General features: G+C 43.4%; 3 protein-coding genes across 5 annotated transcripts; 2 read left to right on the plus strand and 1 right to left on the minus strand.

Annotated features, from left to right (window-relative positions):
• The first annotated feature begins 2,875 nt into the window (after positions 1-2,875).
• ucp1 (uncoupling protein 1) lies at positions 2,876-5,197 on the plus strand. Of its 3 annotated transcripts, XM_070978793.1 has the most exons (6): positions 2,876-3,001; positions 3,303-3,501; positions 4,010-4,207; positions 4,299-4,400; positions 4,662-4,842; positions 4,974-5,197. In XM_070978793.1, exons 1-6 carry the CDS (start codon positions 2,876-2,878, stop codon positions 5,086-5,088), a joined length of 921 nt encoding a protein of 306 aa, XP_070834894.1. In that variant the 3' UTR covers positions 5,089-5,197. The 3 variants fall into 3 exon arrangements, with proteins under 3 accessions (XP_070834894.1, XP_070834901.1, XP_070834910.1); XM_070978800.1 differs by lacking the exon at positions 4,299-4,400; XM_070978809.1 differs by lacking the exon at positions 4,010-4,207.
• A 315-nt stretch (positions 5,198-5,512) lies between these two features.
• Positions 5,513-16,059, minus strand: elmod2 (ELMO/CED-12 domain containing 2). Its single transcript, XM_070978780.1, has 10 exons — positions 15,305-16,059; positions 13,309-15,173; positions 11,496-11,643; positions 11,376-11,404; positions 9,928-10,025; positions 9,694-9,823; positions 8,801-8,934; positions 6,669-6,737; positions 6,363-6,496; positions 5,513-6,236 (listed from the first exon to the last, which is right to left on the minus strand). Exons 3-10 carry the CDS (start codon positions 11,638-11,640, stop codon positions 6,076-6,078), a joined length of 900 nt encoding a protein of 299 aa, XP_070834881.1. The 5' UTR covers positions 11,641-11,643; positions 13,309-15,173; positions 15,305-16,059; the 3' UTR covers positions 5,513-6,075.
• On the plus strand, positions 15,717-21,363 carry gprin3b (GPRIN family member 3b). Its single transcript, XM_070978765.1, has 2 exons — positions 15,717-16,227; positions 18,329-21,363. The coding sequence occupies exon 2, from the start codon at positions 18,412-18,414 to the stop codon at positions 20,614-20,616; it is 2,205 nt and encodes a 734-aa protein (XP_070834866.1). The 5' UTR covers positions 15,717-16,227; positions 18,329-18,411; the 3' UTR covers positions 20,617-21,363.
• Positions 21,364-25,036: the final 3,673 nt, after the last annotated feature.

Consider the following 25,036-nt stretch of genomic DNA (forward strand, 5'->3'; position numbering starts at 1 on the left):
GCATTGTCATCCTCATCCTCATCCTCATCCTCATCATCACTACAACACAACATCAGACCAGAAAGAAGCAGTTCCAGTCAATGCAGAGGTAAGTGTGACGTGTGTTCAGTGACTTTGAATGAGGGGGGTCATGCAAAGGTTTGGGCACCTTTGGTCAAAATGTCTGTTACTGTGAGCTGAAATTGGTCTGATCTCCAAAAGGCATAAAGTTAAAGATGAGACATTGCTGTGCAGCGACACCTGCACAAACATGAGCTTCATCAGGAGAAAACTATCCTCCATCCTCACCACAAAATTCAGGGTCAGGCGTTTGCAAAGGAGCATCTAAACAAGCCTGGTGCATTTTGGAGACAAGTCCTGTGGACTGATGAAGGTAAAGTGGAACTTTCTGATCACAATAAATAAATAAACAAAAATGAAAGTTGCAGAATTAAATGGAAACGGCACCTCTGGAGCTGTGACGGACCGGGGTGGATCCATCCTGCTTTGGGCTTGTGTTGTGGCTCAGGGAGCATTTCAGTGTTGGAGGGAAGAATGGATTCAGTTGAATAGCAGCAAATTCTCTGAAAGGAAAAGATGGCTTCTACAGCAGGATAATGGTCCTAAACACTCCTCAAAACCCACAGTGGACCACCTCAGGAGGCAAAAGCTGAAGGTTTTGCCATGGCCCTCACAGTCCCCCCCCGACATAAACATGGTCAGAAATCTGTGGATGGACGTCAAAGGAGCAGCGCAAGCAAGACGGCCCAAGAGAGAAGCTGTGATAGCTGCCAAAGGTGGTGTTAATAAGCACTGACCACGCAGGCCGCCCAAACCTTTGCTCCACGCTCTCTTTTCCATTTCTGTTATTTTAAAGGACGGGAATACAAAAGTGACCACGCCTGGAGTTTTACAGAAATGTCTCATCTTTCACTTTACGCTGTTTTGGAAATCAGGTCACATTTTACTCGCGGGTAGAGGATGTTTTCCCTTTTCCTTTCTTTGCTCTGCACTTGGCAAACAGCCAATTAGAGCTGGAAACATTACATTTTGTTAATAAATTAGAGGTCAGTGACGGCGTTTTGAGTCCAACATGCACCTTGAAGACGAGTGCTTTAACCGTCAGGGGGGTGCAGGTCCCTCTGTGTCTCTCTGCAAACACTCTGGGGTTGTGGCTCAGGTTAACCAATCACAGCGCAGTGAGCTCACTTAAAACAGGCTTTCTGCCGATTGTGAAGAGGCTTCCCCTCTCAGACCTATGAATGATTAATCTATCAGAAAGGATGTTTGTTAGACCAGGATAGATGAAATATTGCTCATATGTCTCAAGCTTTGCTTTCCAGGAATTATTCAACTCACAGGTCTGGAGAGTTTGGATCATATCTAACAGAATTAATGGGAGAATAAGAAGCTTGAACTCCTTTTGTTCAAGTCTAGTTTGTGCCTTTATAGATGTGATGTAGTCTAATCCACCAGTCCTGTGGGGTGGGCAAAATAATAGAAACACCTCTCGCTGTGACACAGTACAACTGAACAGATAACAAACCACACAGCCCTAAAAATGACCATAAAGTTGAATCAACACCTCTTCAAGCATCTCTCCAAACCTCATTATAACCTTCATGAATGTGTTCTTTGCATTAGTTTTTGATAGGAGCATGTAATAAACCGTGTGCTGAGCCAGTGAAAGTCACATGTTCTTCCATGTTCCTTCTTCCCAAAATGTGCTTTTCTCGTGCTGTTAGAGGAGCTGCACAGGTTGGATTCAGGGCAAGGTGTTATGAAAGAGGCAAAGTTACTGCTGCCAAACTGCTGAGAGGCCAAACAGTGTGATGCAAAGCTCTTATCTGCTGCATACTGAACTTCAGTCACGACTTAACGTCACCGCTCTCCCACCCTGCGCTTTTTTTGTGCCCTCTTTCACCAAAATGTGAGGAGAAGTTTCCGTTATGCAGAAATCATAAATGCACAACAGGATATAAGAAGCCTTCTAACCCACAAATGAGCAAATACTGTGTGATACAAACACGCCACTGCAAGAGTGAAGCGACTGCGAGCTTCGGCTGCAGCCAATCAGCTCCTAACATTTTCTCTGTTGTTCACACACCCGTCCTGTTCATTGGCTGCGAGCAAAGACAAGCCTCCGCTGACAGTGTTTTATTGTGATAGTCGCCAAGAGCAGACACTTAATCTAATGGTGGAATGAAATCGATAATGATTTAACGTGAGGTCAGTGAGGCTCAGCACACACAGAAATCTCTGTTGTTTCCAAATTCTGCCTCCTGTCCTCAGTGTGAACATGCACATAGTGGTGGTTATATCTGAAGGCAAGAAAGTAACATTAATGATAGTTTATAGACACTTTTCTAGCACATTTTGGGCGTAGAGATACTGAGGTTACGGTCACAGAAAGGGGAAGTGAAACAGTTGTTTTTCAGAAATGTGTCAGCACTGTGGGGTAAATTGAACATTGACTTTCTGACAGCGTGTGGACTTTGATTAGAGCCGTTCAGGAGTACACAGTAACGCCTCTCTGTGGATGTCATAAAAAAGCCCGTCAGACGGTATATAAATACAAAGCTAAAGATGCATCTTTCCTTTCTGTGGAGTCGGGCCCTTCATGGATTATAATCTGGCCAATCAAATCCTGCCCGGCAGCAAACAACTGAGGATCAGAAGGAACCTTTAAGTTTGAGACGCACATGTAAGTATGTTTAACATCATCAGTCCACCGGCGACGTGATGCACAGACCTTTCGGTTTAGAACAGGATGATGATTACCTGAGGTTAATGTCGGTGTTGGTGGGTTTCTGCAGGTGAACCCTGCTCATGTGATCTCATTGTGCCTGTGTCTCTCTGTGCTTGTGCAGACCTTGAACCCCCAGTATTAGGAACCATGGTGGGACTTAAACCCTCAGATGTTCCCCCTCCACTGGGGGTGAAGATGGCGAGTGCCGGGGCAGCGGCCTGCATAGCTGACATTGTCACATTTCCTCTGGACACAGCCAAAGTCAGACTGCAGGTACCTGTCAGACTAACCATTCATCTCCAGCTTTCATGTTTCCTTCGCAGTCACTGCAGTGCATGTGATACATTGTGATCATGATCTTCAGCGACTCTGCTTTTGGACACTTTGGACACAGCGTGATGTTGGAAGCTATTGATTGAGCAGCTTGACTTTCAGCTTTGTCTGCTTCATCACCCACCGATCAGTTGCACTCACGCACACTCGTGTTGCTTCGCGCTGCTCCGTTCAGTCTAAAGGTTTCCTGCTCTTGTTCTGTAAAGCTGGTTTTAGCCTTGTGTACAATCTGTGACCCCAGATTCAGGGAGAGGCGAAGGCAGTGGGAGGCATCCGCTACAGAGGCGTGTTTGGGACCATCAGCACCATGGTGCGAACGGAGGGGCCCAGGTCTCTGTACAACGGGCTGGTGGCGGGTCTGCAGAGACAGCTGTGCTTTGCCTCCATCAGAATCGGCCTCTACGACAATGTAAAAAATTTCTACACTGGTGGCAAAGACAGTAAGTGGCTGCTTTTGGGGCACATAAACTGTCACAAACCACAACCCTCACATGAAAGATGAATATCAGCTCCAGCCAGTTCCATTCATAGAGTCCAAAATCACAAATTTCTCACAGGGCTTTAAAACATATCACATCCTTTATTGTTAGACCTTTGAATCAGAACCGCTGAGGAAGAGCAATGGTGGAGGGGTCCCTTACGCTGGGCTGACAGGTGTGCGGCTGCTGCTCTACGTACAATACATAAAGAGTTACAGCAGCATTGAAACAGAATGACAGCACTAAGTAAATAAAGTGCACAACATGTATATTAAGTAAATATCAGGTGTAATAAAGAGTGTAAGTGTAGTGCAGGAAGCTGTAGTAATGTAATAATATATGTGCACTCAACAAGTATCCGTGACTCCAGATTGAGGCAGAGAAGACGACATTTACTCTAATTAAGTACTTTGAAACTGTACTGGAGTAAATATACTGAGTTATATTGTTCCTGTCTGTCCGTCTCCAGACCCCGGTGTGCTGGTACGTATCCTGGCCGGCTGCACCACAGGCGCCATGGCGGTGTCCTTTGCACAACCCACAGACGTGGTCAAGGTTCGATTCCAAGCCCAGACGAACCTGGACGGGGTGGCCCGTCGCTACAGTGGCACCATGCAGGCCTATAAGCACATCTTCCAGAATGAGGGCATCCGTGGGCTCTGGAAAGGTGCCGTTTAGGAAGCCCCAGAAATGATTCAGAACTGATTCATAAAGAGTAAGAAAACGTGGAAGTTATTCTTCTTTTGTGGCTTCTGCAGGGACTCTACCCAACATCACACGAAATGCGCTGGTCAACTGCACAGAGCTGGTTACGTATGACCTGATCAAGGAGGCCATCCTCCGACACAACCTGATGTCAGGTGAGTGGGAGAGCACGGAGAGAGCTGATTGGGCAGGAGTCCACACACCCTCTCACCCTGTTAACTCCAGCACAGCTGATAACGGCGCACATGCTGGTACAGAACGTATTTTCCCTCCACAGTGCCGTAAATACAGAAGTAATTTGAGTGATGAGCCGTTCGCAGGGTTGCACAATGTGCTGACGTTTCCACGCCGCTCAGCTCGGAACAAAGGCCCTCTGCTGACTGTCGTTCACTCTGTGCTTTGCTTTGTGTCTCCAGACAATCTGCCTTGCCACTTTGTCTCCGCGTTTGGCGCCGGCTTTGTTACCACAGTAATTGCTTCGCCGGTGGATGTGGTGAAAACGAGGTACATGAACTCACCGCCAGGCCAGTACAAGAGCGCCATCAACTGCGCCTGGACCATGTTGACTAAAGAGGGGCCGACGGCCTTCTACAAAGGGTGAGCCCTCCCTCTGTGCACCCTCAGTTCAGGGCTCGTTTGCACTTGAGGTCATTTGATAAAAGCCTTTTTTTCAGTGCTACGTTTGTGGACCCGTTTCAGCTTCACCACAAACCTCTCGTTTCCCGCAGATTCGTGCCCTCGTTTCTGAGGCTGGGATCGTGGAACGTTGTGATGTTTGTCTCATTTGAACAAATCAAGAGAGCCATGATGGTCACCAAGAAGAGGATCGATGCCACAAACTGAGCTTGACTGAAGAACCTGAACCATCGCTGAAGAAACCCAACGAATATCAGATCACATTTTAGTTTTATCCTCTTTGTCTTTTGGCGACGAAGAACAAAAATCCTTTGTTGAAAAAGGAGTTTTGGACAATCTGCCTTTTATTTGGACTTGATGTTGAACTGATGTACTGCAGTTTTTCTTTGTATTTATAATGTTTCATAACGAACGCATTCCAAATTTAATGGGATCAAATGGTGCGAACATGAAGTCGCTGCAGTGCAAGTCTGCACTTTAACACCAGTGCACCTTCACATGAGCAGGAACACTGGTGCCAATGACATATAGAACAGGTTTGTGTAAACCCTAAATATATTCCACTTGTTTTACAGACCCCGTGCTTGCTTATTAACTTGCACTGCCACTTCCACCACACAGAACCCAGGTGAAAACATCAAAATGTGTATTTATTAACTTTGAGTAAGACGTGTTAAACATTACATATCTTCCTCAAAAGTAACAAAGCAATAAAAATGCAGGATCAGTCTTCAGACGTACAAATTTATGAAAACAGAGGCACACGACCACTTTGAGTTCCACATCACCTATATCACAGAATACAGATGACCTCGACGGGGACGCGCTGAAGCCTGCACCAGTTTTTCTTTAGTCTCTGGACATACAAGTCAAATTCCTGAGCAGGACAACTGTGAGAACACATGCGTCTTGTTCACATAAATACAAAAAAAAGGGCCACATATGTGTTGGTTATTTGCCATTTTTCAGCAGACCTGTTGTCACTGGAGTGGTCTTTGTGAGGTATAGCAGGTGCTTAGAGTTGTGCTCTATTTTAAAACCCTTAATTATCACCGTGACGATATGAACAGAGCATGACGATGGATCGCTAAACCAAACGGAGGAGCATTTATTTATCTGAATGAACCAGCCTCAGTCTTTTCTGACTGAAACCACCCGGGGCAGTCCAGAGGTCAGGGAATATTTCTGAATGTGTTAGTTTTTCTCAGAACGGACAGTCAGTGTGAGGGACACGTCGGGCTCCTGGAGGTGAGTTTTGACGATGTTATGGAATTTTTCTCTGTACTGATTGAACTGCATGATGCTTTCTGGTTCTTCTGCCACCCAGAATTTATCGAATTCATACGCCAGATAACCTGGAGGAGAAGAAACAAACATTTAGAGAACAGCAACTTTTCACCTTCTAATAGACAACGTATTTTTTCGGGCAGAAGTCTCAGAGGTGTTGAAAAGGTGTAAAAAAAAAAAGATTTCTCACTCACAGTACAGCTGATGGAAGTGCTGGAGCTCAGGTGTGCCCTGCACTGTATTGTAGAAATGGGGTTTCAAAGCACCACTCTTCAGGAGGCTGTAGGCCATCTCTGTCAAATTGATCCCAACTATTGCATACGAATACCTGAAACATGAGAAACATGAAATCAGCGTGACGTGCAGGACAAACGTGACACATGGAAGAGACGGAGAACCCTGTGAACTGTGGCAAAAGGACTTGACTGTGGCTGGCAGTGATTTTGGAACTTAACACTGACAGAAACCACGAACACAGCACATGTTCGAATGGCTCTTACCCCAGTTTAGGATGGTTTGCGTGAGACAACACCTGACGAGCCTCCTCTGTGTAGTTTTCACTGAAAAAACTAAGAGAGCAAAAACATTTCATACAATTATTATTTTGAGTGTTTAAGTCATTTCCTTTGCTTCTGCTTGCTGATTTAGTCTAAAGCTGCGATCATGTTCAGCAGAAACCATGTGACATTTTCACACCTCAAAGTCTGCTTACAGGTCTTGAGGCAGCTGGAGTATCTGACAGCTGTATGAAGCATTTTGTGACTCCACAGTGATAAACTGCCTCCTAAAGCGACGTCCACCTGAGTCGTTTGGGGCTGAAGACTACAAATCTGAAAAGAAACAAGCCTGACTTCTCGACTGCTGCGACCACGTACATGCACGTGTCCACCCTCAGCGCATTCATGCATTCACACCCTCATAACCTCATAAAAACGTGACCTCTGTGGCAAATTTCTGCCTCCAAGGGCGAAAACTGTGGCTGTCAAAAGGTGGAGAGATTATTGTGGGACCAACCAACAGAATGATCTACAGAGCTGCTGATGCAGCTGAAAAATCTGGGGGTCTCTGACTGAACTGCCAGAAGTTAAGCTGCATTGTGACTAATGGCACCAGATTTTGACAAAAGACAAACGTATAGAATAAACTACAACCTTGCAGGTGTAAACCTCTGTCGGCCAATCAAGTTACAGTTTACACCCATGTCTGTCCAGACTCTGATAATAGATGCGGTCTAGATTGTGATGGAGTTTAATAAAAGGTATTTAGTGTATTTTTGGGTGAAATGTTCTCTCTATACTGAGCTACTGAACAATCAGCTCAGACTGAAGATCAGAGTCATTCATTCAGCATCTGAGCAGAGGTGAAATATGGCCACAGTCTGCTTCAGTTCCTGAGGGACGGCGTTCAAGAAGGGACAGAAAAGAGTTTCTGTACAACATGATGATGTCACAGCACAGCTGACCTTTGACCTTTTGGATATAAAACATCATCATTTCATTCATTCTTTTGTGTGAAGTTTTTTCACGATTAGCGCGTGAGTTCCTGAGTTCTGGTCAAATCCATGTTCTGTGAGCTCACAGTGACCTTTGACCTTCACAATCTAATCAGTTCATCACTGAGTCTGAGTGAGCACTTGTGCCAGCTGTACTGTCTGATATCACGTTCATGAGGATGGGACTGACAGACGGACAGACAGCCTGAAGACACAGAGCCTCAGACTGTCTCTGGCTCTGCTGTCGATGTTCATCCTTTTTTAAAAAACCGTCCATTGTGAGTCTGACTTCGTTAGAGGATGTCTAACTGTTGGAGTAGTCTTTAAAAAAACCAACATGGTACTGCCAAGGTTTTTATTTTAAATGCTTCTTCTGTACACTGACTACATGAATGTTTACCTGTGTGTGTAGTACACACTAATGCTGTGTTTGTCTGGGCTTTGTAGCCTCTGGACTCGAGAAGTGACTGTATGTCACAATATACGGTTCCAACGCTGAGAGGCGCAGACACACATGCATGAGTCCGCACAGATCAATCATTAACAGGGATCTGTGAAGCTCATCGTATATGTGCCACAGATCCTACACAGTTTTAAAACGCAGCTTTTTCCACGTCTGTGATTCTGAACAGGGAGCCATGATGCGTTTTAAAGCATCTGCACACAACAGGCGCTGACTTGAACGTGCATGTTTCTCCTCTAACAGAGTCTTAACAGGCAGAATGTGTGCACTGACCTTTGCTGCTGTTTTTCTTGGTTTTATGTTGAATGCATGTCACCGTCCAGCTGACTGTGCACTTTCAGGCTCCTACCGACACACAGCTGGGAAATACGTTTGACTGGTTTGGTCAACTCTCTGCATCTGTGCTGTGTCGCACCATTTCCTGATATTTTGTCACTTTCGTTAATTTATTGATTTCAAACCGATAGTTTAATCTCTACTACCAAATACTTGCAATCATACTTCTTGATGTCATTGTGCTTTGATGTGAATGAAAACTTTGTCTTAAAGTTGTTTACATCATAGATACATTTTGGCACAGAGGCCAGGAGATGGTTTGAATGCTCAGCACTGATAACACGGGCAGCTCTTTCTAACTTGGTTAATAAATGTCTCACTGTCATTTATTGAGGACTCACACAAGGTTGATCAGGCCCAGCATGCCCATTCCCCTGAAGTCAGTCTTGGGATCATCTCCTTGGAATCCAATGTCTCCCCACTGTTTGGTTATCCTGGACTCCAGTTTGACTGTTGGCATCAACAGGTCCCACAGCTGAGAGTACAAATGATTCTGGGGTTACACATTTTAATTAAAACTGGACTGAGCTACAGATGAAATGAGTTTTTGCACCAAACGTTTTAGCTTCATAAACAGTACTTTCATCGTGCTCTTTCACTGTCGTCTAACTTGACTAAATTTCTTCAGTTTCACTAAACTTTTAAATTTGGTGTCTCTTTGTTAAGCTTCAGCAACTTTCAATGAGTCTTATGTTAGCAGGACATGTCAGTTCATGGTCTTCAGTCTGTACTGAGAGCGTTTTGTCTGCCCCATGTTGTGGACTTGCTCAGTTTTTGTTGATTTGGTAATATCTTCCACCATGGGTGAGTAGGCTACGCCGTTAAAAGGCTTCTTTTTAGTCTTTAGTCATTGTGTTTACTGTCGATGTCTGCATGGGGCGTTTTATTTTGAAATCTGACTGGATTCTTTATGCTGTTCCTGTGTCTGACTTCTGTGCAGCTTGACGCAGCTTCCATTAAAAAATACACTGGGTGCATATTTTCAGCGGAGATGTTCTCAAATCCGCTGCAGCACTTTTTCTGGTGGAAACGAGCTCTGTCTGGAATAGCTGCCATCAGCTCCAGAGGCTGCCATGAAGCTGTGCCAGGTGGAATCTGCAGTTTGCAGGTGAGGGTTTTAAAAATCCACTAAGGCTGATCCAGAATCTTTTCTTCTAAGGAACAGCAACCTCACAGCTAAAACACGATACAGCAGTTTCTTTACTAAAGTGTGGATCCAGAAACAGGAACACACCTTCAGCAGCATGGCCTCGTGGTCTTGGTTCTCTGAATTGTAGACATCTTTTCTCAAGTCTTCCACAGTTTTGTACAAGCTGCTGTGTCCTGTTATCTGTAACAGACAGATGTGGAGGCTTTCCTTGAACCTAAAGGAGATGAAACAAATAGTAAATAAATGTGATGTGATTTGGAAATGAAAGAGTTGCTGGTGTGAAGCACCCTCAAAAGAACAGGTAAGAAGTGACCTTACAGTGGATCTTTCTGGGGTTTGACATTCTTCACTTTCATGATTTCATCCACACATTGTTCCAGTTTATCCTTGCTGACTTCCAAAGCTCCTCTTAAAACCTACAGAGCAAGAAAGCACAGGAGAGGAGGAGGTGGTCACAGAAAAGTAATCACACAGCGAGTAAGCACAGAAAATGGGCGTAGTGGCTCCTACGTAATCTACTGCAGAGATAAAACACCTTTAGAAATCAGCCTCAGACACAATAGAAAAGATGACCATGCACCTCTGTTTCTACACTGACTGGACTGTTGATCAGAAAATGCTTAACTAGCTCCAATCACAAAAGACAGTCAGTTCATCTTTCAGTGTGTTGAAAGATAAGGGCTGATTAGGCTCACAGGATAGGTCTTTATTGGAGTTCACACACACACACACACACACACACACACACACACACACACACACACACACACACACACACACACACACACACACACACACACACCAGCCTCACAGATAATGAAGGGGTCAGCACGGGTGTTTCCTGTACACTTCACATGAAGCCAGCGCTGGCATCTCTATTCTGGCTCCTGCATGGGTGGAATTTTCGGGGGGGTTGTAACACCCCCAATAACCTCTTCAAAGTATTTATTTTAATAAAACATTAAGAAATTGTCGATTATTTTATGTAACTCAATAAGCAAATAAACGATAACAACAAAACACACAGAAGTAAAAGCTCTGTCCAAAAGGAGGTGTGCTGCTGTAAGAACTCAATGATTCTTGTTAGCTGTTGAACTGTTAGCTAACATTAGTGATTTGGTAGCTTGCTAGCATATGGCTAATATGACGTAAGTTAGCTAGCAGGGGAGGATGGTTTGAATGTGTCAGGACATGGTTCACAGGAGAACTTGTGAGGTTTTGGTGTTTCCGTAGGCTGTAAAAAATGCAAACGTGTGTGTGCTGTGTACACATTCACGTCTTCATGTATATTGTAAAGCAGCAGTGCTTTAAAGTCAATTCTATATCTTACTGGAAGCCTGTTTAAGGACTTTAGTTTTGGGTTTTGTGGTCAGTTCGCTTTGTTTTCCTGAGATGAACTGAGTCATCTGTAAAGCTTTGAGACTTCTGTTTTAAACACAGATACAAAATAGTTCAATGACAAATGACAGAACAAAAGTCATTAACAGATCATGGTTTTAAATCATTTTTCTGTTTGTTCATCAAGTGATCATGTGTTTGTCTTTTTTTTTAGCTTGAACATAAAATAACAGAAGTTGTCATATTGAAAGCTGTTCTTACACAACAACTACTGCAGCCTAGCCTGGAAACAGCCCCAAAACAGTCCTGAGTATCAGCAACAAAACTGTCCCTATAAACCAAAACCAAGTGAAAAAAAAACATTATGTGTTTTTTCCACTTGTTTTTGGTGTACAGCTGTACAGTTAACAACAGAAACACTTCCTTACCTTGTTCTTTGATGACTGGAGAGAATATTCTACAATAGGACACAAGAGGCAGGTTAAAATCATTTCATAAAAATATCCTCAACAGGAAAAGTAGACCAGATTTGGGACGGTTTAATTCACCTGCTTTTGTTGTCCTTGCAGCTCCAGGCTTGTATCCGGAGCAGATTCTCTGCAGCTCACATGTCCCTGTGGCCTGTCTGATGAGCCACTTCAGCCAGTATCTCAGGAAGGATGTGTAGACATACTGCCAGATATACCCCAGCATCTCCTACAGCGTGGACAGAGAAAAGACACCATCTAATATGCAATCTAACACACACTTTTAACATTTGTCTCATAAGCCACTTTCAGAGCCAATGCCTGATTTGGGTGCTTGACTCAGCCCACCGTCACTGACGGATGGTGCTGCATCATCAAGGGATGTCTTGATTTTATTCTAGGGTGCAAGAAATGTCCGAGCAAGCTGTGGATCAATTAAATACCTGAGCTGTATTAGGTCAAGTTAACATGTGATCAAAGCCAGTGATTAGTTCAATACTCCTGAACACTGATGCAAGAAATTATTAATACCTTCTGACGTTGGTGTAAAGTAAAATTAAGTCAAATAAATGAATAAAAGTAAGTAAAATTAAGTTTTTTAAATCTTAACTATGTAAATATTCAAGTTGAAGTCCTGCCATCATATTTAATCAATATATTCAAATTTCAAAATTCAATTAGGCTTTACTGGCATGACTATATTCATATATAGTATTGCCATTACAATTATTAACAAAGCATACTTAATATAGAAATTTTAAGTACTTATTGGTACATATCATATTATTAGTGCATAAACATGATAGGAGCATTTTATGGTTTAACTGGTCAAGCTGGAACTCATTTATCAGAGCTGCAATAACGATTAATTTCAGCACTCATTTGGTCCACAAAACATCAGAAAACAGATCTGATGTCATGTTTCGTCCAACCAACAGTTAAAACCCCCAAATATCCAGTTTACTACAATTCAAAACAGGCCGAGGAGAAACTGGAACCATCAAATGTTTGATTGGAAAATGACCCAAACGATTGATCACTCTACCAGAAGAGGTTAACTGACTAGACGTTGCAGCTGAACATTTTATCTACTTTTTTTATACAGTTGAGCATTGTGACCTACAACCAGCTGATCATAAGCTTTGTATAGAAATATGTAAAGTAACTGTAGTGGAATAGAAGGATAATGTCACATAAAATATAAATACTTGAGAAACTCACAGCTACCACTAAATTGTATGCAAGAACACCGCTTGGATAAATGTACTTATGTACTTTCAACCACTGCCTCACAGCACTCACTACAATGTCATTATCACGAACAGGTGTGAAAGGACTGTCATCATGACAATGGCCACTGTTCGGAGCAGTTGAGACGATATTCAGCGTTTAAAACCAGAGTAATTTATCATTCAGTGCATGAGGAGATCAGCTGATAGTGCGTCACCATGAAGATACAAACACAGAACATTGAATAAGACGGGATCGGGTTAATGAGAGAAGGACAGCTAACGGGAGAAGGCTAGCAAACAGCCAAAACAATAGCACTGAGTAACGTTAGCTAGCATTGACGCTAATGCTAACTACACACTAATGTGCCCATTCGGTTGTGTGCAGCTACAAACGTTTGGCGAGTTAAGTGGCGCTTTTGAAAGCGATATGAACATTACCGCTAGCAAACAACTAGTTAATTACCTCTAATTTTAATTGACTAAACTAACTAGCTTCAAAAGTCAGAGATGACAGCTAACCGTCTCAGACAACAGGTTGTCATCGTATTCGCCCAACTGTTAGCTAAGTTAGCTGACGAATTTTAACCGAGATTAGCTTGCGTCGCAAACCCTGATGTGTTTGATGGTATTTACAACGAGCAAGAAGGTGAAATGAATCTTACCCTACTGTCGAAGAGACAATGTCGCCACACAAAGATATATCCAAACTTATCCTCCCTTACAAGCTAACAGCCGTGTGTTCAGGTTAGCAACGCTTCTCTTGACAACAGTCTGGGTCTGGTGCGTTCAATGTCTGACCAGACAAGTAGTAGTCCTCATATGATGCAATTAACAGGAAACTTGGAAATTAAATTTTTTTTGAATGCCATGAACACTTTTATTTAATAATTACATGCAGATTAATGTAAAGATTTTTTTTAAGCGAGCAGGTTGCAATTTGTCCCAAAAATGGCGGACACGCTGTGAGAAACGTTTGTTGAAGTTGTAGTCCAGGCTGAATTTTGTGATGTCTTTGAACACAGCACACGCCAGCCTGTCAATGACGCTTTCAACGCTGCTGTAGTGCCACCTACTGTCCAGTCTCACTGTCTGCGCCGGCCTGCAGTGCACAGACTGCTTCACAGCTGCATAGGAACACAGATGACTTACGGTACCGTTCAAAAATGGTGCGCGCTGTATGAACCAGCTGCATAATTAGTGAAGTAATTACCCACTGAAGCATCATGACTCAAAGTCCTCAAGACGTTGGGTGAATATTGTTGCATTCTGCAGATAAGGTTGGTCTCTACCTAGTCAAGTATTTGCCTTTCCCAATTTAACCACAAGATGATGCCAGATTCACAATATGACTGTGTGCGCCAAATTAAATTGATATCAAAGTCTATTTCTAAAATATACCAGTCATGCTATATCACAATATTTAGTTTTAAGTGTTATTATGTTATTATTCCGTAGATACCAATGAGTTTTGCACCTTCTGTGTCATAATCTACAGCCACTGTTTAAAAGCTGGCAAAGGACGACACATTGTTAACATTAAATTATACTTATTCTCACCAACTGTGTCATCTCTTCCACACTGAGTGCACACAAGCACTAACCCTGAAGCAGATGTCTGGCATATCAACAACACATGCAGTCTATCCTGAGCTGCTCACCAATGGTGCGCTCCACTGTAATTAAGTCACAGTCTACCTTCTCACCTAATCAGTCCCTCTGGGCTTTTAGAGGCTGGAGGTCTATCCCGTACAATTACTGTATTCTAGAAGGAGCTTCTGTCTCAGACCCAGGCTGTGTTTGAAAACTGAATCCCCAAGGTAACCGCTTAGATTATAATAATAGTCTGAAAGATTAGACAAGGCCGAACTAGGCGGCTACTAATGCTGACACTAAAACTAAATACTAAAAATTAAAATAATGAAAATGAAAATTCTTTCATTTGAGAAACTGAAACCATGAAATGTTGAAAAATGATTCAAATGCACATCAAAGTAGTTATCAATTAATGTTCTGTCGATCAGATGTGATTAATTGACTAATCGCTTCAGGGGTACTTTCTGTGTGCAAAAATCTTAATTTGTAAAGCAGCTAGAGACTAAAGCTGCCAAACAATTAATGGCATTGATGATGTTTTCAAGGCAGTTAGAAGAAAACAAACTCCCAATGCTGTTTTTCTTATCAGGAAAGTCTCAACTAAAAGCCACAAGGACTAGCAGGGATCCAGAGAGATCCAGTGCTGGGGGGGTTTTCTGAAGTGCACAGTATGCTCGAGAGTGATGGCCTGAAATCAACGAGACGTCCCTCTAATTGTCTTTCATGATATAATAATACAGTGTGTGCTTGAAATGCCACGCTCAATAACACAGCCTTCCTTGAGTTTGTGCTTCTTTGCCCACCGCATCCCATTCATGTCCTCTTAATCATCCTGTGACCCCTCAGATGGATCCTGTGACCTCCAGTGAGCCACCAGCCAGGACAGGCCTTCCACAATAAGTCAGCACACTAGAGGAAAACGCTTCTTCCTCTGCTGCGGAGAAGCAGAAGATGCATATTACAAGTCCAGCCTTAGTTAAATCTACATTTTTCCTGCATGGAATCAGTGATAGTTATCTGCTTTAAAACACAATGTGATTTGGGAAATCATTGTCTACAACAAACCGTTTTCCAGCAGCTCTTCTGTCGTCCAAAAGGGAGAATTCACTCCATCATTTTAGTGAGTTTCCTCTGAGTGGATCTATACGGCAAGAAAGTGCAGCTACACTGAAATAAGTGCATGTTTGAGAGAGCAGCAGACTTAACGATGGAGTCTCACCTGCTCTAAATGTCCTCATTAGACAGGGGATGTGTTCAGCAGACCTCTTAAAAAAAACTTCCTCATTTTCCAAATGCGGTTTGTAACGTGACCTGATTTTACTCAGAAACACAACCTGATATTCCTCCTCGCAGCCCTGCAGGCATCCTGTAAACAACACACAGGTCTTCTCATAAATCCATGTCTGAATGATACAAAAAGAAAAAGAAAAAGAAAAAAAAGGCGCAGCAACATAAATGATCTCCTGTTGGAATATTATGGGCTGCCCTCGGAGACAAACCGTAATGCTGCTCGCATCTATAGGTAATCAGTTTGCAAGTGACGCTCCTGTGGACGCCTGCGGCGGATACAGCTCTGCCTCCATTCTCATCCTCTCCCCCATTCATCCATTCATCTGCTTTACTCTGCTGCACCACGTTGCCTGCGCTGGTCCCAGCTCAGTGTGGGATAGCACACACCATGACAGGTCCATTTTGTGAAGGGTGCACTTTTTCTTGGCACAAAGCGACGCTGGTAAAGAGCCCAGAGGCAGCATCCGTCGGTCGAACCGCGGTGACTCATTGCGCACGGTCAGTCAGTCAGGGTGCTTGAATTTTGCGCTTTGCTGTGGAGGATCGATACCTCTAGGACCCATATTCTGGTGGAAGGCGTGGCTTGGTGTCACCGACACAGGGTTGATTTTCCATATTCATTTCAAGGGTTTAGCCTCATCTCACTGACAGACGCGCAAACGGCACCCTAAGGTCCGGGACACAAAGCGCCTCTCAAGGTAAGCCATCCTCACGTTTTCCTTAGACTGCTTTCCTCCGTGTCAGATGTTAAATTTGTCCGCAAGGTCAAATCAAATCAGCAAATATCAGTGGCCTCTGAGATGCTGGGGTGGGACAGGACTGCAAATGTAGGCTACAGTACAAGACATAGATGTTAATTGGGCCGAATCGGTTGTGTGCGTCACTTCAATGTATGTAGTGTTTGCGGTTGTGCATGAATGCACATTCTGCATGCATTCTTACTGCTAGTTCCAAACTGCTGCAGACTAAAAAACACAATAATCCCACACACCAGGGCGTTTTAATTGTTGAATGTCTAATTACAGGCAGGATGTGCTTTCCATAAATATTTGCACTTTGACAACAGACACGCAGATGAATAGTAGAGAGCACACACACGAATGGGCTACACCTGTCCACGACCCAAAACAGAAGCCTCCCATCCTGTTTCATTCAAGTCACACTGAAAAATGCTTCGTTCAGGTCACCAAGTGCATGAGGAGGAAGATGATCGTGGTTTGAATAAGAGGGGCAGGAACGATTATTCTATATTCTTGAATAATCTAGACATAAACATGACCTGATTAGTCTCAAATCTATTATGCTTGTTGTTTTCGCTGCCAAAGAGGAGCACTGTGGAGACTTGTGATGATGCTCGTCGTTGTGAGGACGGAGAATGACTGGAAAGCCAAGGCTTGTTTTAACAGATGAAGTGCACATTATGCAGAATGGATTATCATCAGTAATGTCACTGAAATGGAAATGGACAACTTGCTCTCTGCGGACCACTGAATTATCAATTGCTGGCTCTTCCTCCTCTCTGGATGGAGTCTATGGGCTGTTCTGACTGAGGTCTTGATCACAGTGAAATTCATTGTCTGACTCCAAAGGATATGATATTTCAGTCTGATGAGTGCTGGCACATTACATGCACAGTTAGCCCAGATGCTTTTACACTTTTAGGAGACAGACTGAAATGGAGTCATCCATCAGGCCTGGGATGAGCAGACCTGTGAAACTGTGGGTCAGTGACTAGAATTCATACAAAGCTGATGAAGGGACTAAAGAGGGTCCCAACACACACATCTTTGTGGCTTTCAAACCTTTCCTGTTTGTATTTCCTTAAAAGTGTTGTGACAGAAAAAGGAGTTGAAATTAAAGTGAAAGGTAGTTAAAGGTATGAGGCCATTTACTGGGTTATCTGAGTAACACCTTTTCTAATAGATTACAGCAATGAGCATTGAATTTAACTCATATAACAACAAGATCAGAGGGGAACAAAAGGGGGCTTGACCAGTTACCTCACACATCTCCTGAAACTATAACACTGAATATGAACATGAACTTCAAATGACATTTTAGTGATACTGCCAAGCCGACCATTAAATTAGGAATTCTGGAAGCAGACGAGACCGTTGAGCCCAATGAAACTCCACTGAATGTGGAACATCCCCATCTTTTAATCTGCTTTATCTGTAAGCACTTTCAGCCTACATATGTCAAAGTCTTATTTCAGTACTTTGCTGACTAAACTTCCAGGTTTGTAAACTTTGCTCCGCTTCAGTCTGACACAGCATTTTTGCAAGCTCTTTGGGGATTACCCCCAGTCATTCTCAGTCATTTTTATTATTTATTTTGTTATTTGTGCAATTGGATCAAACAATTTGAATTCGAGATAGATTTAACTTCTTTAATGGCAGTTTATTGACACCTGCAGGAAAAGACTCCAGAAGGATTTGAATGATTTAAGTGTAAGTTCATTTATTTCTATAACTTCTTATCACATGAAAGTTTCACAGAGACAGAAAAGACAGGAAAAACACTCCAGGGCTAAATCAACAATTAATCACACAGGAAACAAAAAGACATGCAGTCGTTACAGGGACCAGAGTAGCTTTTGTCTTTGATTGTTCTGGTGCTTTGCATTTATTCTAACACTGATTATTTAAATGCATGTTAATGTCTGTTCAAAGAAACCTTTACATGATGCTCATCCAGACACAGACCGCTGCGTGAGTCTGGCCTGACTGTTTAAGTTGATGAAAAATGAAGCTCAGTCATTAAAAACAAACTAAGTCGATTTTTATTTTCCTCCTGTAGGAAATCACACAAAGTGACACAGTGGTATCTGTTTCCATCTTTGGATTACGACAATATTTAAAGACTGCAGCAGTGAATCCGGCATGGGAACTAACCCAAAAAGGACAGTGACAGTCCAGATGGTGCCTCAGCTGGCTGTGGTGGACACGCTGGGCAATAAGGAGCCTAATGCCAACTGGGCTAAAGAGCCCAACCTCAAACTCTCTCAGGTCTGTCCAAACCCCACCCTCACATCTCCCGACCACAAACAGGATAACTTACCTCTGACTGCTTCTCCCGCTAGCACCATCCCACATACTCAAAAAACAGCATCCAAGGCAGGTGAGCCGGTTAGCAGCGCTGTGTCAGACAAACCAACGAATGGAAACCAGACAAAATCAGAGCTTGTCACAGGTGGAGGTCAACAGATGCCAGACCTGTCTCTAAAAGGCCAAGCTGTGAGTGAGGCGGGAGGCGACCAGAGGGATTCTAACGCTAATATGAAAATGCTAAGCCAGGCTGATGAAAAGGAAATCTGTAAGGCCGATGTGTCGCCTGCTCTTTCAGCCTCAAAGGTCGACATGCAGACCAATGACTTCAGAATAAAAGGGCCAAGTGCAGCAGAGGAGCAGAGTGCACAGCTGACATCTGCGGCCAAAGCCACCGCACGAGAAGACAGTAATAAACACGTTTCTCCAAATAATAGAAATCTTAACAATGCCTGTGAGTTAAGGCACACGTCATCTGAACCACAACACGATAATAAAGGGAACGCTTCAGCTCTCAAAAACAAGGATGCTGCTGTACCACAGAAATCTCAAGAGCCTGATCATATACTGAGCTGCTCACAAAGCTCTGTTAGTCCACAAGAGACCCCCAAACCTCAACAAAGTATGGAAACTACTGCAGCTCCACTTAGCTCCACCACACCTCCGTCACAGGGCAGAGATGCAGAGGCCGGGTTGACAAATAAGAATTCCAGTTCAGCACATTCAGAGAAGGATTTGCCACCAGTAAAGTCACCACATGTCTCCTCAGATAAACATCAGCAAGTGTCTTCACAGATGGACTCCTCCTCTCTGCCCCAGGCTATCAAAAACATGGCGGCATATGGGCAGGTGGCTGAGGCAAACAGCCAGACTGACACAGCAGCCTTCGAAGGGCAGCAGCAGCACTGCAAGCTGTACAGGGAGGCTTCCACGATGACCTTAACGCCGTCATCCACCCCAGTCAAGCAGCGTCATGATATGGAGGTTCAGGCGGTGGCTAACACATGCAGCAGGGCTGTGGCCACAAGTCCAAGTCTGATGCCCTTTGCTGTGACCCGCAGGCCGAGTGGTGGTGCAGTCCCCTGGGACGAGGCGCAGAGCCTGGCCATAGTGTACCAGGTCGACAGGGGTGTGGGACTGCATCAGATGAACATCAGTACTCTATCCGCATCGACCGAGCCGAGGTCAGACAGACTCACGGTTGAGGCGGAGATGTGCCCCAACCAAAACGCCGCCTTGCTTTTCCACCCGGATTCTTTATCCCAGCAGCAAGACAAAAGGCTGGGAGCAAAGCCTAAAGACCCGGGGTCAGCTCTCTGCAACACCCAGCCAGTTTATCAAATCAACATCGAACACAGCAACCATGCAGAGCAAGGAGGGACAGGCACCTCCCAGAATAAACCAGGAGTCCAGACATCTGCAGTGAAAACAGCCACTGCTGAAACCCCCTCTCTCAAATCAGGAACACCCCCAGTGACAGCCGTTGCTACCAACGCTGGATCTGCTGACAGCAGCAAAGCTGCGCCGTCTCAGGCTGCTGTTACCAAGCAGGCCCTGCCAGCAACAACAGCAACAAGCACTAAATCAAAGTCAGGTCCCACTAAAAATGAAGCTAGAAGTCCTGAAGAAAAGGCTAAAGCTGTAGCTAAAGCCCCGACGAAGGAGGCAAAGTCCAGGAAACAGAAGACAGAACCGGAGAGACAAGAGGAAGAGGATGACCAATCAGGGAAGGAGAAAGGAAAGAGCATCCATGATGTCGTCTGGGATGAACAAGGGATGACCTGGGAGGTCTACGGTGCTTCTGTGGACCCGGAGTCCCTTGGTTTTGCCATTCAGAGCCACTTGCAGTGCAAAATCAAGGAGCAAGAGAGGAAACTGATCGCCCGGACCTCCCTCCGAAAGTCAGTTTCCGGTGCCGACTCGCCGCAGCAAGGCAGGAAGAACAAAAGGAGGCAGCCGAACATTTTCAGGTCAATGCTGCAAAATGTCAGACGGCCCAACTGCTGCGTGCGTCCCCCTCCCTCCTCCGTCCTCGAGTAGCACAGCACAGAGGTAGCCAATGTCACACTCCCCCCTTTTCCTAGAGGTCAAAATGTTTGTCCTCCCCTCGTCACGATTGCGATGCCACGTGAAACATTAATGGGACGACGATCCCTGTAAGTAAGTATACTGGAGTGTTGTAGCATAAAGAGTCAAACTGTTTGTGATGTTTGTGATCGAAGAAGGTAGGAAATAGAAGCATAAAACGAACAAGACTTATTTTCTAGAAATAGATATTCTAAAAAGAGAGAAAACAATTTTTGAATGACAAAGGCAATAATAGTGAAACGCATGTATATTAGTTACAATGGCAGTTGTATGACCTAAAATGAAGTCCAAACCATCACAGTAAAAGGCACTAAGGATGGGGTAGACATATTACTTACTGTCAGAATATTTGTGCAAATATATTCAACCAACATCTCATCACATTTGGTGCACTTGTTATATGTTTTTGAGGTGTTTTTTGGGGCCCTATATTTTTAAGATTGCTGTATTTTCTTTTTTTCATGCACATTTATTTCTAGTGAGTGATTACGTTGTGCCAAAAGGGACTGTATGCAAACATGCGCTGTTTAATCTCTGTTCTTCTTTGGTTTTCTATTAAAACGACAAAAAACTAAGTTGAGCTTTACATATTCTTTATTTCTGACCTCTAGGCAAAGACTTCAGGCAGGTACGACGTCGTCACGCTGATGATCGTTCAGCTTCTTTCTTTCATTCCTTGACAAAAAGGTTTAAGACTAAATGGAAATTAAAGCTCACAAAGGTAAATAAAACCTGAATATAAAAAGGTAAATCAATCACATTCCTCAAGAGGAGATAGCGTTTGTGTCGAGGCCTCATGCACATGTCAGGGGATGTGAGAGCAGCGGGCGACATCAGCGCAGTCCACAGGAGATGCTCGAGAGTGACAGACTGCAGCTGAGAGTAAAGGTACAGTAGGTGGAAGACTGCGCTGGATAAATTAATGTCAAGCTTAATGAGACCGTGTCTGATCTCTAACGAGGCCATGAAGTTTGTTCAAAGGCAGCAAATGCTAGTTAGCTCCGAAGTATTTTCCTTTTGATTAAGAAAGAGATGAACAACCCAAGTGTGCATGTTGGACAGGACGATTTTATGATCAGTGGACGCTTTTCCATGAATCCATCGTTAGCATTGCTAAGTTTCGTGTGAGCAGAAGGTATATAGCATGTCGTATAGCACAGGGTTGTGTCAGCCAGAGAAAATAAATCAATGCATTTTCACAGTGGAACAGTTTCATAGGTCAGTGGAGAACAGGAGAGACACAAGCTTGGGATATTTCTAAGAACAAGATGTCCCGGGCATTGCTTTGTTATGGTGTGAGTCTGAAACAGAAATAGGACTAACAGATCTGGACAGAGGGCAGAGTCGAACAAACCCTGATTTAAAAAAAAGTTGGGACACTGTAAAACATAAATAAAACAGAATGTGATGATCTGCTGATCATTTTTGACATAAACTCAACTGAAAACAGTACAAAGACAATAAATGTCATGTTTCTCCTCATCAGCTTCATTGATTTCTGTAAATATCTGATGCAGCGACACGTTTCACAGACTGGGAAAGATGTGGAATGCTCCAAAAACACCTGTTTACCTGTGGATCGTTCCACAGGTAAACAGGCTCATTGGTAACAGGTGAGAGCATCATGATTGGGTATGAAAGGGACATCCTGGAAAGGCTCAGTCGTTCTTAAAAGATGGAGCGAGGTTCACCACTTTGTGAACACATGACTGGATGAAGGATGTTACTGCGTGAGCTCAGGAACGCTTCACAAACACTTGCATTCTGCTTTATTTACGGTTTACACAGCGTCCCAACCTTTTTGGGAAGGAGGGTTGTACGAGAGGAGGCAGAAAATTAAAGAATAGAGCAGTTTCTATTTTGTCTGTAATTTAAAGAAGAAATCATCCATTGTCCATTGTTTAATGGAGACGTTATGAAAGGCAGCAAATATGGAAAAAATGTCATACTTTAATATTTTTGTCATGTTAGCTGCTGTCAGGTAAAGCACCAGAAAGAAAGTCAGTTGCAGATCTACAAACTTTTCTTTTTCTTTTTTTTTTTATTGGGTGGAGCTGTGCTGGAGGTGAAGATCTGTTGCCTCTATTTGTGTCACATTCTTGTAAACTGAATATTTGGGGGTTTTGGACCGTCTCTTGAACAAACGAAATTATCAATTGATGAAAAATCTGCACATTAATGGATGTAACGTTCCTACCGTGTGATTTCCAGCCCTCATCGATGATAACAGAGTAACGTCATAGCATTTTTGAAAGGCTTTGCTTTGACTGCACACTCAGAGGAATAAAAAAAGCATTCCTTGATGGCGAACACGTCCTTTCAGTGTGATTTCACTGTCTCGACTGGTGTAACACTGATTTCAGGCGACTGCTGTTATTGTCTTAACAAGCATGTCACTTCCTGTTAGCATCAGGATGTGATGGCGGGGGGGAAAGTCCTCTATACTTGTAATCTCTGTGCTATGAAATGTCACAACCTGTAAAGAACATCGCCGACTGAAGCGTCTAATCCTAATGCCTTTTCTTTGATCCTGGGATCAGAGGACACGTCTACCGAGTCGTACTCATATCTGTCCCATCCTTCCTGCTCAGATTTGTGTAAGAACGAGAGCTTGTGAATGTTTCTGGAAGTAGCAATGACCCCTCATGACCTCTTTACATGCATACTCTCTTATTTAAGACAGGTCCTATTCTACGGTGCTGATGGATGGATGTCAAACTGACACCACTAATCTACCGAGTCATATTAAAGACCGCATTCAACCCCAGGCAGACGAATGTGTCTCTCTCCTCCAGTTCCTCTAGGTCAGTTTCTCCTTTACACATGGACTCTGTCCATTCCTGTATGCCCGGTCACCAGCCTTGATTCTGATTCTTTCACCCCAGCTTTAATTAGCTGTGTTTCAATTTTTAATAACCCCCCCAGCCCACTGTGTCGTTATGCCTGGTTCCCATTTTGAGGCGCAGATTGGATACGGCCACAGGCGGCAGTGAGCACAGAGGGAGATTTATTCAAATGACAAGGAACATGGAGAGGGATTTCAAAGGCACAGGGACACACACCACCCACTGCCACAGACACCAGAGGACAGCATTCACCTCATGCTGGACATGTCCTGCACTCTGTATTCTTACATATGCAGCTGTGGAGTACTCAGCACTGTAGACTCAGTGATACGTACTGTGAGTCACAGAGATGTACTGTGTTGGAATCCAGCCTAAGACCTTTGCTGCAGATCATCCCCAAATTTCTCTCTGTCAATACTGTCATCTGTCAAAATATTTAGGATAAAGCTGCTGTTATTCTATATTTTATTTATAGACTTATAGAGAAAAAGTCCAACGAGAAGACCAAAAGCAACGATGCATCAATGTTAACTGATAAAAATGGACATGTTAATTCATCTGTGCATGAGATGAAGTATTTAACCAATGGATCTTTATTGATTCCTAAATCTGATTTATGAGAGGATATTTCTTATCTATAGTTGGATAATTGATAATAAAAATCTTGATGTTGGAGGCAACTTTCTGCCAGCCACCATATGTTTACGTAAACCACGGACCTTCATCCCTCATTCCTCACTCCTTATCCCCTCATCCATTCATCCCTCTCTCCTCTCATCCCTTCATTCCACCTTCAGCTCCACATTTTTGTTAATGTTTTCTGGTGGAGAGTTAAATGAGAGGACGAAGCTGTTTCTCCCTGTTTCCAGTCTTTATGCTAAGCTACGCTAACTGGCTCCAGCTGCATATGCATATCATACAGAGATGACAGTGGTGTCAATCTCCTCATCTAACTTTCTGCAGCGAGGAGCGGAAACATATTTCATAAAATGTCAGACGGCTCTTCCAATACTGTACTTTTCACCATAAATAAACAGTACATTTATACATTTGTTGGGGACTAGCTGTAAATAATACACACTTGCTGATGAAGAAAAATGTCAGTAAAATAGTGTGACTCAATGAGGTGCAGAGGAGTGAGATATTTCAGGCTTTGGCTATGATTATTAGCATCAGGTCGTCATTGGTTTTGGTGTTTTCATGAGATTTGTTGATGAAAGAAAAATTTACAATATGACCAGCGGTATCTTCCAGAGGTCATAAAACTAAATGTCTTTAAAAATAAAAAGTGAATCAATATTCACACATATTCACAGTTATAGCTGATAGTTTGGATACAATCTATTTTGTTTAGCCTCACTGATCCCAAATGAAGTGATTATGCCGTGTCTTTCTAAGATGTAAATATAAAGTGATGCCACAGTGAAAAACTGCATAATACATCTGCTGCAACTTCACGCTGAAGTGTGGAGTCATGTCTCCATTCTGTAAACTCATAACCTGCAACAACACGCTCTTTAAAACGT

This window comes from Chaetodon trifascialis, chromosome 2 (genome assembly GCF_039877785.1).
Source record: "Chaetodon trifascialis isolate fChaTrf1 chromosome 2, fChaTrf1.hap1, whole genome shotgun sequence".
In the NCBI taxonomy this organism is placed as follows: domain Eukaryota; kingdom Metazoa; phylum Chordata; class Actinopteri; order Chaetodontiformes; family Chaetodontidae; genus Chaetodon; species Chaetodon trifascialis.

Coding starts and splice junctions, on each gene's coding strand:
- ucp1 (XM_070978793.1), top strand. CDS start 2,876: ATGGTGGGACTTAAACCCTCAGATGTTCCCCCTCCACTGGGGGTGAAG. Junction 4,208..4,298: donor CATCCGTGGGCTCTGGAAAG/GTGCCGTTTAGG, acceptor TGGCTTCTGCAG/GGACTCTACCCAACATCACA. Junction 4,401..4,661: donor CCGACACAACCTGATGTCAG/GTGAGTGGGAGA, acceptor TTGTGTCTCCAG/ACAATCTGCCTTGCCACTTT.
- elmod2 (XM_070978780.1), bottom strand. CDS start 11,640: ATGCTGGGGTATATCTGGCAGTATGTCTACACATCCTTCCTGAGATAC. Junction 10,026..11,375: donor TCCAGTCATCAAAGAACAAG/GTAAGGAAGTGT, acceptor CTTGCTCTGTAG/GTTTTAAGAGGAGCTTTGGA. Junction 8,935..9,693: donor ACGAGGCCATGCTGCTGAAG/GTGTGTTCCTGT, acceptor TTGTACTCTCAG/CTGTGGGACCTGTTGATGCC.
- gprin3b (XM_070978765.1), top strand. CDS start 18,412: ATGGGAACTAACCCAAAAAGGACAGTGACAGTCCAGATGGTGCCTCAG.